Source organism: Podarcis erhardii (assembly GCF_964252035.2).
Source record: "Podarcis erhardii genome assembly, chromosome: 16".
Taxonomy (NCBI): Eukaryota; Metazoa; Chordata; class Lepidosauria; order Squamata; family Lacertidae; genus Podarcis; species Podarcis erhardii.
In genome coordinates, this window is record NC_138514.1 from 12,478,896 (window position 1) to 12,493,374 (window position 14,479).

Genomic DNA, 14,479 nt, shown 5'->3' on the forward strand with positions numbered 1-14,479 from the left:
CAATGTCCTGCGCCCACTTTATCATAGCCGATTTAACCATTTCGTCTTGTGTATTCCATTTTAACAGCAAGTTATACATTCTAGATAGTACCTTAGTCTTTGGTTCTAACAATTCTGTTTCTAACTTCGATTTCTCCACCTGGAACCCTAACTTTTTGTCATTTTTAAAAACTTCTTTAATCTGAGCGTAATGTAACCAGTCTCGCACCTTATCCTTCATTTTCTCCAAACTCTGCAATTTCCAATTGTCTCCATCTTTTTTCCAATATTTCCCAATATTTTGGCCATTTGGCCTCCATATTGGGTCTTTTTCGGGCCTTAGCTTCCAGAGGTGAAAGCCACCTTGGAGTTTTATTCTCCAATAAGTCTTTATATTTTGTCCAGACATTGAACACTGCTTTCCTGACAATATGGTTCTTAAAGGCCTTATTGATCTTAACTTTGTCATACCATAAGTATGCATGCCAACCAAAAGCATTGTTAAAACCTTCCAGGTCTAATACATCAGTGTCTTCGAGAAGTAGCCAGTCTTTTAGCCAGCAGAAAGCTGCGGCTTCATAGTACAACTTTAAGTCTGGCAGGGCAAAGCCCCCTCTTTCTTTCGCATCTGTTAATATCTTAAACTTAATTCTGGGCTTTTTGCCCTGCCAGACAAATTTAGATATATCTTTCTGCCACTTCCGGAAGCACTCCGTCTTGTCCACAATCTGTAGTGTTTGAAACAAAAACAACATTTTTGGCAATACATTCATCTTAATAGCAGCAATTCGGCCTAACAAAGAAAGCTTCAGTTTTGTCCAACTGTCCAAGTCTCTCTTAATTTCAGACCAACTTAATTTTCATAGTTATCCTTAAATAGACTCAGATTTTTTGCTGTTATGTTTACCCCTAGGTACTTTACCTTTTTAACCATAGTTAGTTCTGTTTCTCTCTGAAACCGTTCTGACTCTGTATCTGTCAAATTTTTTCCCAACACCTTGGTTTTCTGTTTGTTTAATTTAAATCCCGCCACCCGACCAAAGTCCTGAATCAATTGTAATACTCTTTTCGTACTAGATTCTGGCTCCTGCAGGGTCAAAACTAGGTCATCTGCAAAAGCTTTAAGTTTGTATTGTTTCGCTCCGACCTGAATCCCTTCCACCAACCGGTCCCCTCTGGGGGGGGGGGGGTCATCTAATACGCCGTTGCCTAATACACCAGAATCTTCGGTATTCATCTCCCACCTTCCTCATGTGCAGCTGGTAGGAGGACCTCTGCTCAGTTAGTTTCACCTTTAAATAATCTTGCTTTGCCTTGGTGTAAACCATGGGTCCCGATTTAAATAAAATTCTAGTCAGTTTCAGGACTAGTTTTCTTACACTTGCAAAGTTCATAAGTTAGTTGCATTTCAGGTCTCTCTTTATTATGGTATTGATTTATTACAGCTATTGTTTTTATAAATGCTTACTAAGCATGTGTACACAAGAACCACCTTGTTAAACATACAAATGAAATACTTAATGAACTATATTCATTTAAATAAATATGCACACAATGCTGCTTCTTAGCAAGTGGATTAGATGTTTACCTTCCAGCAATAACGTTTGCAGGCCATTTATTAGTTTGATTACTTGCTCTGAATCTGAACGGAATGTCAAAGTTTATTTACTTATTTTTGTCTGGTGGAACTGAAGGTGGGGTTTAGTAGGGCTCCTGGGTGACTTTCCGCCTAGGCAGTCCCTGCTTAGCTTCAGCCCATGCCTGGGGATTAGAATAAATTGCATGACTGGGTCTTGGCAGTTTATCTGCCAACTCTGCAATTTGTATGTCTTATCAGAATAGCCCCCATGGAATTATATCTTCCATCAGCATCTCATTCCATAGCCCTTTCCAGTTGTTCCGAGTACTGGGGCAGTATCATAGTAACAGACTCTGGGTTGTATCCAGCTTAGTTCTTTTCAGAGTAGACCCATTGAAATTAATGAACCTAAGTTAGTCAAGTCCATTAACTTCAGTGGGTAGAGTAGAATTAGCAATGGATGCAACCCTCTGTTTCTACTCTATATGCATTTTCATCATATGGAGGGAGCTCTCTATGTGTACAACTGTGGGTACTGTGTCTTCCCACGCCCTTTCTAATGAATGTGCATAGGTTGGAAGCAGACACCATTATCATTGTACGCACCTAAAATTAGGAATGGGGGAGAAATGCAGTTTTGTTTGCATTTTAATGAGAGACTACCTAATGCACTCTTCTCGAACCAATACGTACATGATCTGAAGCACAGCTGTCCTTTGAAATTTGCAGTTCTCTGAATTTTGCAATGCCTTTCCCCAACCCATGTTTGCAACAATGCATATATTGGAGGACACTGTGCATAAAATGTACACAAGAGTGAAGGTAATGTTCTAAAGAGCATCAGAGTAGGGGAAATGGTTTGGGGGGGGAATGTGACTATTTGTCAAAGCTGCATACAAAAACGTGTATATTGAGAGAAAATTGCACTAAGATGCAATTTGCTGTGGAAATGTGGGGAACTGGATATATGAGAAACTGAAACTGACATATTTGCCGATCCCTACTTAGAACAATTGAAAAGGACAGTGGATCCTGTTGATCTAGTGAGTTCTGAAACTGGGTGAGTTTCCTATTACACTGTACACATTCTTTGTCGAAAAGATGTCAGATGACAGGTAAAGCTTTCTATTGTGTTCAGGTTTCTGAATGTCAAGCAGCTTTTAGAAATGTTTTGTAGTTTCGTGTGGTTTGCAGTAGATGTTAAAAGCTTCTGCCAAGCGAGCCCCACTCCAGCCCTCATACCAGACTCTTCAATCCTGTGAAGGGTAAAGTCAGCAAAATAAGCCTTCTAAGTCGGCACTACAGTCAGCACCCTTGTTTTGGTTTTGACTGCACTACTAAACCTGCCCTTCCAAGGGAAAGATACTTGCCTCTGCTCTGCTAGTTGTCTGAAGTAATACTCCTCAATGAGAAAGAATGACCTTCTGGATTTTATTGATGTGTTTATAGCCTGCATCAAAACCGAAGGACTATAAAAAGTCGAGAGAGAGAGAGAAGTACTTGCTAAAGGGGTTATTTGAACATGCTGAAAGTCTATTGATTGCCCATGAATCTATTGACAGCTAGCCTCTATGGGAAAATGAATTCAAAGGCTGCTTTCTAGTTAAACAAGAAAAAGAATTGCGATCTGTTATTATTATTTTTTAAGCATTTTATAGTTAATAACAGTTTGATTTATAGCTGTACTTTTAAAGTGACATATTCACATTATGCTTGTTGGTTATTCACCCCACCTCCTCCATACATTGAAGTGATTTATTTTTGTGTATCTCACTTCATTATATGAATTTATGAACTTGTATAAGTGCTATTTTGGTGAATGGCTATGGAATCCTTATTTACTTTGCAAAGCTATAAACGTTGATATGCTTATTAGGTACCGAGCTTGTTGTCTTTTCAATGCCGGTCAAAAAACCTTTTCTTTTTTCCAGGCCTTTTAGATTATTGTTTTTAACTTGGATTTTAACTGGTCAGATAATTATTGCTTCTTTGTCATAGGGCACCAATTTTCAAATGAAAAGCTCTGCTGAAACGGAGTCTTGTATTGAAACAAGCTCACAGGCAATTTAATGTTCCCCTTAAGCACTTGGAAATGAAGAACAAAATTGTGGTTTTTAATTTGCAAAGACAAATGTCTTGTCACTGTCTTCTTTGGAGCATTTCTCTTGAGTCTTAATGGTTGATAGTTGCTGCACAGGAACCTCTGCTTGTTCCTGTCTCCATGTTCATACATTTCAGACAGCGTGTTTATACAAAATTGGATGTGAGGGGACCCCAACAGCACTTTAGATGTATTGTATAGATGTGACTAACTACATTAACATTTCACCAAAACAGACAATATACCACACCGTTTATGAATGTAATGTATATCCAGCCATAAATAAAGCACAATTTCTGTCAACCCAAAGGGAACACAGTAGTTCCATACATTATCCCTCATGACTAGGCCACTGGAAATATGTGGGTCCCTAAGGCTTTTCTGAAGGCCTAAAAGGGTGGTAATTTTGTGATGCTCAACTGGCAGTGAGTTCCAGAGTTTGGAGGAGAAGCCACTTTTGTTGGTAGCAGTGAAATGAAGAGAGCTGAAGAAGGGTGCATGGAGATTTTGCTGAGCTGCTATTTCACCCCTCTCAATCACACCCCTCCCAACCTGCTCTTCATTCTCCCCCAGTTTTAGGTCCACTTTTCCCTGCATTAAAAAATCCTAGAATAGCAGAAATGGCCAGCAGAGAAAAGGGTTAAGCACCCAGTTCTTACTACTTCTCTATTCCCCATGCTTCACCCCCCAAAAAACTTTAACAAGTCTTGTATTGATGGCAGGGGATAACACACAGGTAAGGAAGGACACTGAGTATCTTCGTGGTTTGGGGTGAGCTTTGTCCAAATTTGGGCAGGCTCATTTGGTTTTGGGGAGAGGAAGTAACCTGTCTTGTTAGCAAGCCAGGCCCAGCTAAGCTAAGCATAATGAGCCCACCAATCACTAACCAAAGCCAGTGTTTTGCTTTAAGCAAAAAGACCCATGGTCTCCTTTGACATGCATTTGGGTGCAATGTGTGGTTTAGGCTTAAGATGTGCTGGGCATCACTCAAGAGTCATCATAGGTGTGTTTGAAAGTAAACACTGAATGTGGGCAGGGAAACTTCCTTGTACATTTTCTGAGCCTCATGGCAATGCAGTGTTGAAAACCCTTAGTGGGAGACTGGGCATCCAAGGGGCAAGTTCCACTTTTGCTCAGTCATGTTGGGTGCACCCACTAAGGAAGGAAAGCAGCAAACATAAACCCAGAGGCCCTTTGGAGAGACTGACTTCTTCGCTCTGATTGAGATGACTGAGCTGGAGCAATTTGATTCTTTCCAAGTATGTTGAGTGTCACCTTTTATGCCTGCTTCTTTGTCTGCTTTATGAGGGATCCTGTCTGAGGCGTTCAGAGGCTACAAAGCGTACTGAGCTGTCTTGCCTGGTGTTGGATGAGGGCTTGGTGACGTTTCTGGGTATTTGGGGTTGTGTCAAAACAGAATGTTTCTGAATATGAACAGTAATGAATACATGGGTGTCTCTCCTTTAATTGCCCTTGCATGCTTTACATTTGGAAAATGAAACACTGGACTCTGTCTTTTGTAATGTGTTTGCATATCAGTTGCCAGCCAAATCCTTCCAGTGAGAAGCCTCCAGGAGATGGGGGCAACAGGTCTCCAGTATTTATCCCTGGCACCTCTGAAGCAAGATGTTGGCAGGGATGAACTCTTGGAATGATGTAGGGGCAGCCAACATGGTACCCTCCAGATACTGTTGAACTCCCATTCCCATCAGCCCCAGCTACTTTAACCAGTGGCCGGGGATGATGGAGGCTCTGTACCCCAACAGCATCTAGAGGGCACACTCTGTGTGTAAATACATGCATTCACATATTAACCTAAGATGAGATATGTAAACTTTATAACTTTATAAAATTGCCGAAATAGTTGCAGAAGAAAGCAAGTTACAAATTGAAATCAGAACTGGAACAAACAGTGCTTTTAAAAATATAACTTAAATGTAGCTTTCTTAAGTATTTGATTAGGGGTTGGGGTTTTTTCTTTTTTTGAGAAGTTTTATTCTGAGTTCAGTCTACATGAATTTAAATGATCTTGCATTAACATCTGTTAATGAACATTTATGATTATGCATATTTAGAAAATAAAACACAATTCAGAAATGTTTTCACATATTCAAGATTCATTGAAATCAAAGGAGCTCAAGAGCTTTCTTTTTTTAAAAAAAACCAACAAACCTATGTAAACTTGTTATTTTTAATTCTGTGCCAGAGACAAGAAGAGTTTCCCCAACCTTAGAATAAATCATCATCAAACCTTTTATTGGCATCACATACAAACATCCAAAACAAATCAATACAGAATTACCACTTCCCCAGTGGCAGAAAACATTTGCTAAAAGAAAGGAGGCAGAACAGTAGAACGAGTGCAGGCAGCTTTCCTCTTCAAGATTTTTACTGTCCCACGCTGAGTACCCTATGCAGCCTTGTGTCTAGAGGGAGGTCAACACAAGGTAGAGACTGTCGCCTGGGCGAGATTTCTTCTATGCTGGTTAAACATCTGCCTTACATCAGATAAAGATCCTCTCCTCAGTGAAATTTTGTTAGACCCCTTTCTTTCCCCAGGGCTACAACAGTTTAACAAGAAGGTACAGCAACTTGGCTGTCAGTGGAACTTTTGCGATCGATGTCCCTACCATCTGCCAAGGCTATAATAAAAACTAGGTTGTGGGATATTGAATGCCAAGAACTAACAGTAGCAGCAGAGAAAGCATGTTCCCCTATTTATTTTCAACTTTCTTGGGCACATGAAACTAACCATAATTACCTTGAATTTCTTCTTAACCCTCAAGAAAGAAGGGCATTTTCGCTGGCCAGGTTTAATTCAATTCCATCAAACCTCCTTTGGGGAAGGTTCTCAGGCAGGGTGGAAGGAGAAAGAACTTGCCCATGTGAAGACCACCTGGTGGAAACCCTTACACATATGGCTCTCAGTTGTAAACCTTAGAATAAAAGACAAAAAGATGAAATCTCAGGAAACAATTGCTGGGATTAAGCTTGCATTTTTTGCCTGGTTTGGGTATAATTTTAACCAGTTTATTAAACTGTGTTTTTTATCATCTGAACATAGCCCATCAGCTTAACTATGGTTTGTTGTTGTCTTACAAACCCTGATTTGCTTTACTCATGGTTTGGTATTCTAAATAAAAGCAGCACTCTTATTTAACCATGATTTGTCCCCCCCCCCCATCCCAGACAAGAGAAATTGAAACTAAACTTTGGAGAAAGAATCATCAGTTGTTTGATTGTCTGTGGGGCAAACCATGGCTTATTAAACAAACCATGGCTTTACATTTTGTGTGAGACAGGCCTTGGTTGGAAAAACAGCCTTTTGGGGGGCAGCAACTTGTATAACAATGTATACTCCCTTGAATATAGTACATTTTATATATTAAAGTCTTTCTCTTGTAAACAGTGATATTTGAATAGTGAGCTGCTGCTGTCTGTCTCCTTGTTTGTTCATGAAACTTCCCGTGTTGGGAGGGAAAATGCAGTCACAACATCTCACAGCTATTTGAGCTACATTCTGCAATGTGAGATTCTTAGCATTCTTATCAGGAGAGTCTATGAAAGCTCTAGATATGGTGTCTGAATGCCGTGGGGATGAGGGCCAATAAACTGCTTAAATCCTGAAAATACAGGAACTTTATCAGTGGGTGGTTCCCATATTCAGGAAAATGGCAAGTTGCCTGTTCTGGATAGGGTTGCTCTCCCTCTGAAGGAACAGGTGTGTAGCTTTGTAGGTACTCCTGGATATATATTTGTCACTAGAGGCCCACAAATGTCCTCTGTGGCTCAGAGTACCTTTTACCAGCTTCGTCTGGTTTGCCAGCTACGGCCATTCCTGGGCAGGGATATCCTCACCACTATAGTCCACATGTTGGTAGCTTCAAGGCTGGATAACTGTAATGTGCTCCATGTTGGGCTGTCCTTAGGTCTGGTTTGGAAGCTCCAATGCTCCTATATGGAATGCGACGGCCATATAGAACATGTGATGCCATCGTTAACACAGCTGCGGTGGGCTGCCCATCTATTACTGAGCCAGGTTCAAGATCCTTGTATTAATTACAAAGCCCTTAACAACTTAAGTCTAGGGTAGTTAAGGGGTTGCCTGAAACTTAGATCTCACCTTGATCACTGAGATCATCCTCAGAAGCATTGTTGGTTGTTCCCTGAGTTGGCGAGGCTCACTTGATAACAACAAGAAATGGGAGTCTTCATTGTCATTGGTCCAGTATTGTGGCATACAGTGGTACCTCATGTTACGTACCGCCCCCCTTACGAAACCTTCGGGTTACAGGCTCCGCTAACCCAGAAGTAGATGCCCCTTGTTCCGAACTTTGCCCCAGGATGCGAGCGGGATGCGGGCAGCAGCGGGAGGCACCATTAGCGAAAGTGCACCTCATGTTATGAACGGTTTCCAGTTACGAACGGACCTCCGGAACAGATTAAGTTTGTAACCGAAGGTACTACTGTACTCTGCCAATGGAGACTCAGTGGGCACTTTGTTTCAATTCTTAAATGCCTGCTGGAAACTTTTCTATTCCACCAGGCCTATGCAGGCAACTAAGACTTTATCTTTCTGCAATGGTTAGTTGAGGTCTGTTTTTAACTTTTGTGTGTATGGTTTTATGCATTTTGTGACAAACTGCTTTGATATTTTTAATCACGTAGCTGTGTGTGCGTATCTTTATTAATAAATAACTCAAATAAGCATGTCTTCTTTGTTTTCCAGGTGGCTGATAGCAGTTGCAATGAGAGCAAAAGCCACAAGACGATTCTTCATCTGCTGATAAAAATGATCAACAAGTCTCGTAAGTCCAAGTGTTGTGCCATTCCCCTTTCTTATGCTACACATATCTGGAAGCAAGTGTACTTGTGATCTGGACAAGTAAGGGTGGAGTATGTGATAGTGTAGTAGAAAATTACGTTTTAAAAAACGGTGGGTATAAGATTGGCTAAGGACTGTGGCTTGCTAGGAAACAAGAAAACATGTTCCCTGGTCAGATGTGACACAAAGCCAAGAAAGGGTTCCTAGTTTGTTTATCCCACCTGTTTCAGGGGATGAGCAAAGTGGGAACTATCAGTAATCATATCAGTGTGTTGCTCTTTCCAGATAACCCATTCTAAATCTTAGCTTATCATTATATGAGAATGTGGCTAATACAGTGACTTTTGCCTTCTGGGTTTCTGGGGTTTTTCCTGTTGTTATTCTATTTCTCACAGCTACAGTAAACCTACTAGTAAAATTATGGACTGGTCATTTCTTCGTCAGAGGGCAAATGGGCAAATTTAGCAGGGGATCAAATACTTTCCCCCCTCACTGTAAGTAACAGATGTCACCACCAAGGTTTACAGTCATAAGAAATGCCCACCATGCAGGATTGGGAATGTTAAAGAAGAAGAAAAAAGTCAACCTTGACTTTAGCAAAAGTGATTGTGGGCAATGGGCCTTGGAAGCTTCTTTCACAAATGGATGCCCAGAAAATGATTTCTTGGCACTGGATAATGGTGTGGACTCAGCTGCAAAAGCACCCTGTCTGAGGTCATATGGAAAGGCTTGTTGTGGGTTGAAAGAAGGAGGTGCCTTTAGAAAATGAAGATACGGGTTCCAAAGAGGGAAAGGATGCATTTGGAGGACAATGTCAAATGAGCGGTGCCAAGGGGGAAGGGTTCCCCAGTGTACTGTTACCCAAGGACCCAAGAAAACCTATAGCCTCCCTGATGAGACTGCAATCTCAGCAAAGCAAATTATTCCACCACACACACCCCCGACACCTGTAGCCTGGCCTCTGCCACCGCTTGAGATCCCATCCGCACTAAACATGGCTTCCCCCAAATAATCCTGGGAATTGCAGTTTAAGGGTGCTGGGAATTGTAGCTCTCTTGATGGTAAATGACAGTGCCTTGGATTCTTTGGGGCGAAATCATGTGCTTTAAATGTATGGTGTGGGTGGGATCAGAAAGGTTTGTAAATGCTTTTAGGTTGTTTATTACAACTTTGTACTCTTGGGCTTCTATCTTCAAAATCCATTGATTTAGTCCATATAGGATTGCTGTTTCACTATGCTTTGCCCCTGTACTCTTATTCAGGTCTTCACCTGAAAAACTGTTGAGGGAGAAGCAGGGTTGCACACACTAACCCCACTCCCAACATCCCCATTGGCTGCAACCTTAGACCTTTGTGGATTGGGTTGAAGGTCTGATTCTCTTGTTTGTTCAGCTGAATGCACACTGAATTCTCTCTGCAAGGACATTGGGAATGTGGGCTAGAGCAGTACACCTGTACCCCTTTCATACATTATTATGCCCACATGTTCTTCAAACGCCCCAGATACGACCCAAAATATGTCCCGCCTTCCTTTGTAGAAGATGGTGACATCTCTGTACTTGACTATCTTAGCCTTAGGACAGGTGGCTGGGACCATAGGTTCCCCTACCCCTGATGTATAGGTGTCTGCCTTCTTGTTACATCCCAGGTCCTAAGTTTGCAGGTTGGCATCGAAAGAGGCCCCAGAGCTGAGCCCTAGTGAATCCAGGCTCAAGTTAAACCTCTCTCTCACTCTGCGCTCTGGCATTCCACCATATGTGTTTTAGGTGTTGTGTGGCTACACATGACTGGCTCAGTGTTAACAGTATTCTGTCTTTTTTTTTTGTTCAGGATGGAAGATACTTGGAGTATTGGCTATATTCTTGGTGATGGTGTGGTATACAAAATCCCGGGAGGAAAGGTACATGCAGCTGTGAGATGGTTTTTCTTTTAAATAGGGGCACATGGGGTGTTTTGGGTCGTTATCCCTGCCCTCTTGTTAAGGTCAGATATATTACCTGAATCGGGCCTTAGCTGATTAATAACCATTGTTTAGAAACATCAGCTAGTTCAAAATGGACCCTCAGGGCTTTTAACTGGGAACAATAAGAGAGAACATCTCTCACTTATTCATATGGGTGACAAGTCCATTCCTAAGCGCTGTTCGACTGCTTTCCTTGCAAGTAGTGGTGAGGAGTCCAGTTACTGCTAGACTTCCAACTCCTGTCATCCCAGTATAGCCAGCGGCCAGGGATAATGGGAGCTGGAATCCAACAGCATATGGAGGGCTACAAGTTCCTTGTCCCCGATTTAAAGCCTTGGATGGCTTGGGAGAAGTGTGTGTCAAAGCAGTGCCTTATCTTACATCTACCAAAGAAACCAAGTGGGCCCCCCCTTCCTATTTCCCACCAATGGTGTTGATACCACATTTGGGGACAAATAAGAGGAGTTGGTGGTGTTGATGTTTGGTAGTAAAGCAACACGGGGCTTTGATCCATGTAGAAAGCATGTTCCCTGCATGATCAGGGCCCCCAGCATGGTTGCTTTTCTTTCAAAATAAAAGTGGCCAGCTTAAAAATATTTTCTTTTAAAGTGTAAGTAATGTGGCATAAGGTTTGGCATTTTGAACCGAATAAACATGGATTCCCTCTTCTCCTTGGCTGTGAGCTTGCCATGTCTTGGGGCGCCACGTAATAAGCTATGCACTGTATTAACAAAGACCAACTACAAAAAGTGGTTGTGCAGGTGACTGAGAGCTGATTCACCCCATTCCACCCTGTGGCAGCTGAAAGGTCATCATCCCTGACCATTGGCAATGCTGCCTGGGGCTGAGTTGGACCCAGAGATGGTAGATTCCCTCTCTCTGGTTTGCAACAGTAAAGAAGATTTAGCAGTAAAAACAAAGGCTGTACGAAAACACACTTATCAATAAAACTTACGAGCCCTGCTCACTTCTGTCCTGCTTGCAGCCATTTGAGGAAGGGTGCTTTGCCTATGTAAGCACCTCTTCTCTAATGCTTAAGACACTTTTATCTCCCATTACTTTCCAAATGTTTGGAGCATCACTTTTCATGCTCTGTTAGTGCACAGGCTGGTCCACCACTCTTGGAAGTGTAATCCTGGGCAAGGAAGGTGCCTTTTACTGAGGCTGTGTACACAGCACACATGTAAAGCACATTACCTCCCCCAAGAATCCTGGGAACTGTAGCTTACTCCTCCCAGACCTGCATTTCCTAGGCCCAGGATTTTTCAGGGCAAGTTATGCTTTCAGTGTATGGCGTGTATGAATTTTGAGGCCACCTATCTCAGTAATGTCTGCACATTTATGTTGACAGGCTGTGACTCTCCAGGGATTTAGGCAGGGGTCTTTCCCATCCCTCCCTAACTGGAAATGCTAGGAATTGAACCTGCAACTTCTGTATAAAGCACATGTTGACTTCTGCTGAGCTGCAGCCCCTTTCCAACAATGTGGGTCTTAGGAGAAGCTGTCATTTCTGCACAGCCTCGCTGATCTATGCTGAGGACTTGTGCCCCACACATCAGCCAAAATGCTGCTCAGTGTGGCTTACATATAGTCAGTTAAGACGAAACGGTACTTGCCCAGAGGCTTACAATCTAAAAAAGCATGATACACAAGGAGAAAAGGAGGGAAAGGGAAGAGGAAGAAAGCAAACTCAGGCATTGGTTCTTAAATAGTAGTCCTTACAATGACTATCTGGCATAGAAACAGTTCTCAGTCAGGACATGCCTGATGGACTCAACCTTTGGCAAATCTGATGGAATGAGCCCTGCTTCTCATCTGTCCCATGGAGGCACACTGATGGAGTGGTGGTTTGTTTCACTTGTGGCTAGCAGGTGATGTCCCAAACCAAAACTCTTTCTTGCAAGTCCCTAGAGCGTGGGTGGATTATGGACCTGAAAAATTTCAGCAGTGCCCTGTGGGAGGACAAAATTTGGTGCACCTCCTCCTCTTGCCTTCTGTTCTGCTCAGATCACTATGTCATAGTTGTGATGCCCTGCGGCACCTCCTAGGCTCAGCGCCCAGGGCAGCAGAACCGGTCACAGTGCCCTAAATCTGCCCCTGCCCTAGAGGCTTGGATTGCACAAGCATCCACTCTTAAATTGTACATCACTGAGACAACTTGGGGGGGGGTGTAAGGAAACAACAGCAACAACACCACTTAACTCCCCCCACCCCATTTCCCTTTGTTGTTTGTCTTACAGTTTTTATTTCCCAGTACAAAAGATTACTTGTCCTCTGGGAGAGGTGGAGAAGAAAGCTGCACAGCTCATTGCAAAGTAAGTAACGGGACTAGTTGTATACTGTGTGAATGGGGTCTCAGATCTCATCTACCTGCTTCTCCTAAGCTTGGGGGAGGGGTAGGAGGAATGGGGTGGGATGAGATAGAGTGAGTCTAACAGGAGAGGGAGGCTCTGAATATATAAAATGCCAGATTTGCATGATCTTCTCCTCTGCATTCATTGCAGTTACACACGGGAACATCCACTATTTTTACAGCTAAAGGATTACTTCTGGGTAAAGACCCCTTCACCCTACGAGCTGCCATATGGTACTAAAGGAAGCGGTAAGCAAACCAGCTGTCTTTTTTCTTCTAGCAAGCATCTTCTGTATTTGTCTCTATATTCCATGCTTTCCCTCTCATTTTTCTTGTGGAAAGTTCACTCTGATTTAGTAGCCATCTGTTGGACTATTTTTCTAAGATCATATATATATCGTTCTTCACACAAAGGTAAGTCAGGTGTTTCCACTCTTTCTCCAAGGAGCTCTGAACATCTTAAGTTTCCAGGTGGTCTCCCATCGAGATAGCATATAGGGCCCATGCCGTGTGGCTTGTTTCACCGTAAAAGTACACCCAATAGCATACCTTATCTTTGCAGTGTGCTCAGTTACTGAAGGCGACTTTCACCAGATCACCTAGTTTGGGTTCCTTATCCACGCAGCATACTTTCTAGCCCAGGGTGGTGCCCTCCCATTATAGCTCCCATCATCCTTAACTATTGGCTTTGCAGCCTGGGGCTGATGGGAGTTGTAGTTGAAGAACATATGGAAGTCACTACGATCCCTGCTGTAGCCACATGTTTGTTTGGCCAGTTGTGATTGCTAAGGGCCAATATCAGCAAAGTTGTGGTTTCCTTAGCCTCTTATTCACAGTATAAACTATAAGAAAGTGGCAACTGTGGAAACACACAAGAGCCACAAGCAGTAAAATAGCAGAATTCATAGCTGTAGCCAATGATTCCCTCCTTCCTTATAGTTTATGGATGTTGTTGGGAACCTCACCAACAACATCCATAAACCACCAGTTTGTTATCAAGGAAAAATATAAAATTAGCACATAGTTAGAAAACAATAATAAGGAGCTCTCTTTGCGGCTGTTGTGGAGGAAGAGAGGGGAGCGTGTGAACCTGAGACTCACCGCATCTCAGTCTCGTTACACTAAACTTTGATTTAGCGTGGTACTAAAACTGAGCCAGAGATAAGGCAAGACATCTGTGATAGGTCCAGCAGAATGTGTTCATCAGTCATACACTTTTTAATCTATAGTTCAGCAGATAAATAGGTTGGCTCATGAGAATTTCATCATATCAGGTAACTTTGGCATTATTTTGAAACAGTGAACTTCATTCCAAGAGGCAAAAGTATAAATTGGCAGGTATCCACTGGACAGGTATTCATCCTCCTTTTAATGGCTCTCTCATAACTGTTGCTGTTGGTTGAAAGTTAACTGACTTTAATAATACAAAGGACTGCATTCTACTTCTGTTGAGTGACTGGCTGTACCATTGCATTTGTTAACAATTGGCCGTCAGATTCTTTTTAATGCCTCTCATTTTCCCAAGGAGTTCAGCAAGGTGGAAGTTCCCAAAATAAGCACAGTTCAATGACTTTATGTACAAAGCTGGAACTCTTCCTTCCCCCTCCTTTCCTTGTTCCAGACAGAACCACTATTGTGTGCAAGGTGCAGTCAAAGGGTCTGTTGTTCCAAGATGTGTT

General features: G+C 42.4%; 1 protein-coding gene across 17 annotated transcripts in view; it reads left to right on the forward strand.

Moving 5' to 3' along the window:
- The window catches only part of ST3GAL4 (ST3 beta-galactoside alpha-2,3-sialyltransferase 4), a 171,224-nt gene that overhangs the window by 142,844 nt on the left and 13,901 nt on the right, over nt 1–14,479 (forward strand). For 10 of the 17 annotated variants that reach the window (XM_081844448.1, XM_081844447.1, XM_081844435.1 and 7 more), the window contains 4 exons: nt 8,389–8,467; nt 10,315–10,384; nt 12,688–12,762; nt 12,952–13,049. In XM_081844448.1, coding sequence (XP_081700574.1) covers nt 8,389–8,467; nt 10,315–10,384; nt 12,688–12,762; nt 12,952–13,049 — 322 coding nt within the window. Of the gene's footprint in view, nt 1–4,870; nt 4,919–8,388; nt 8,468–10,314; nt 10,385–12,687; nt 12,763–12,951; nt 13,050–14,479 lie in introns of those variants that run through there. The other 7 variants (XM_081844437.1, XM_081844440.1, XM_081844438.1 and 4 more) reach the window with 2 other exon arrangements.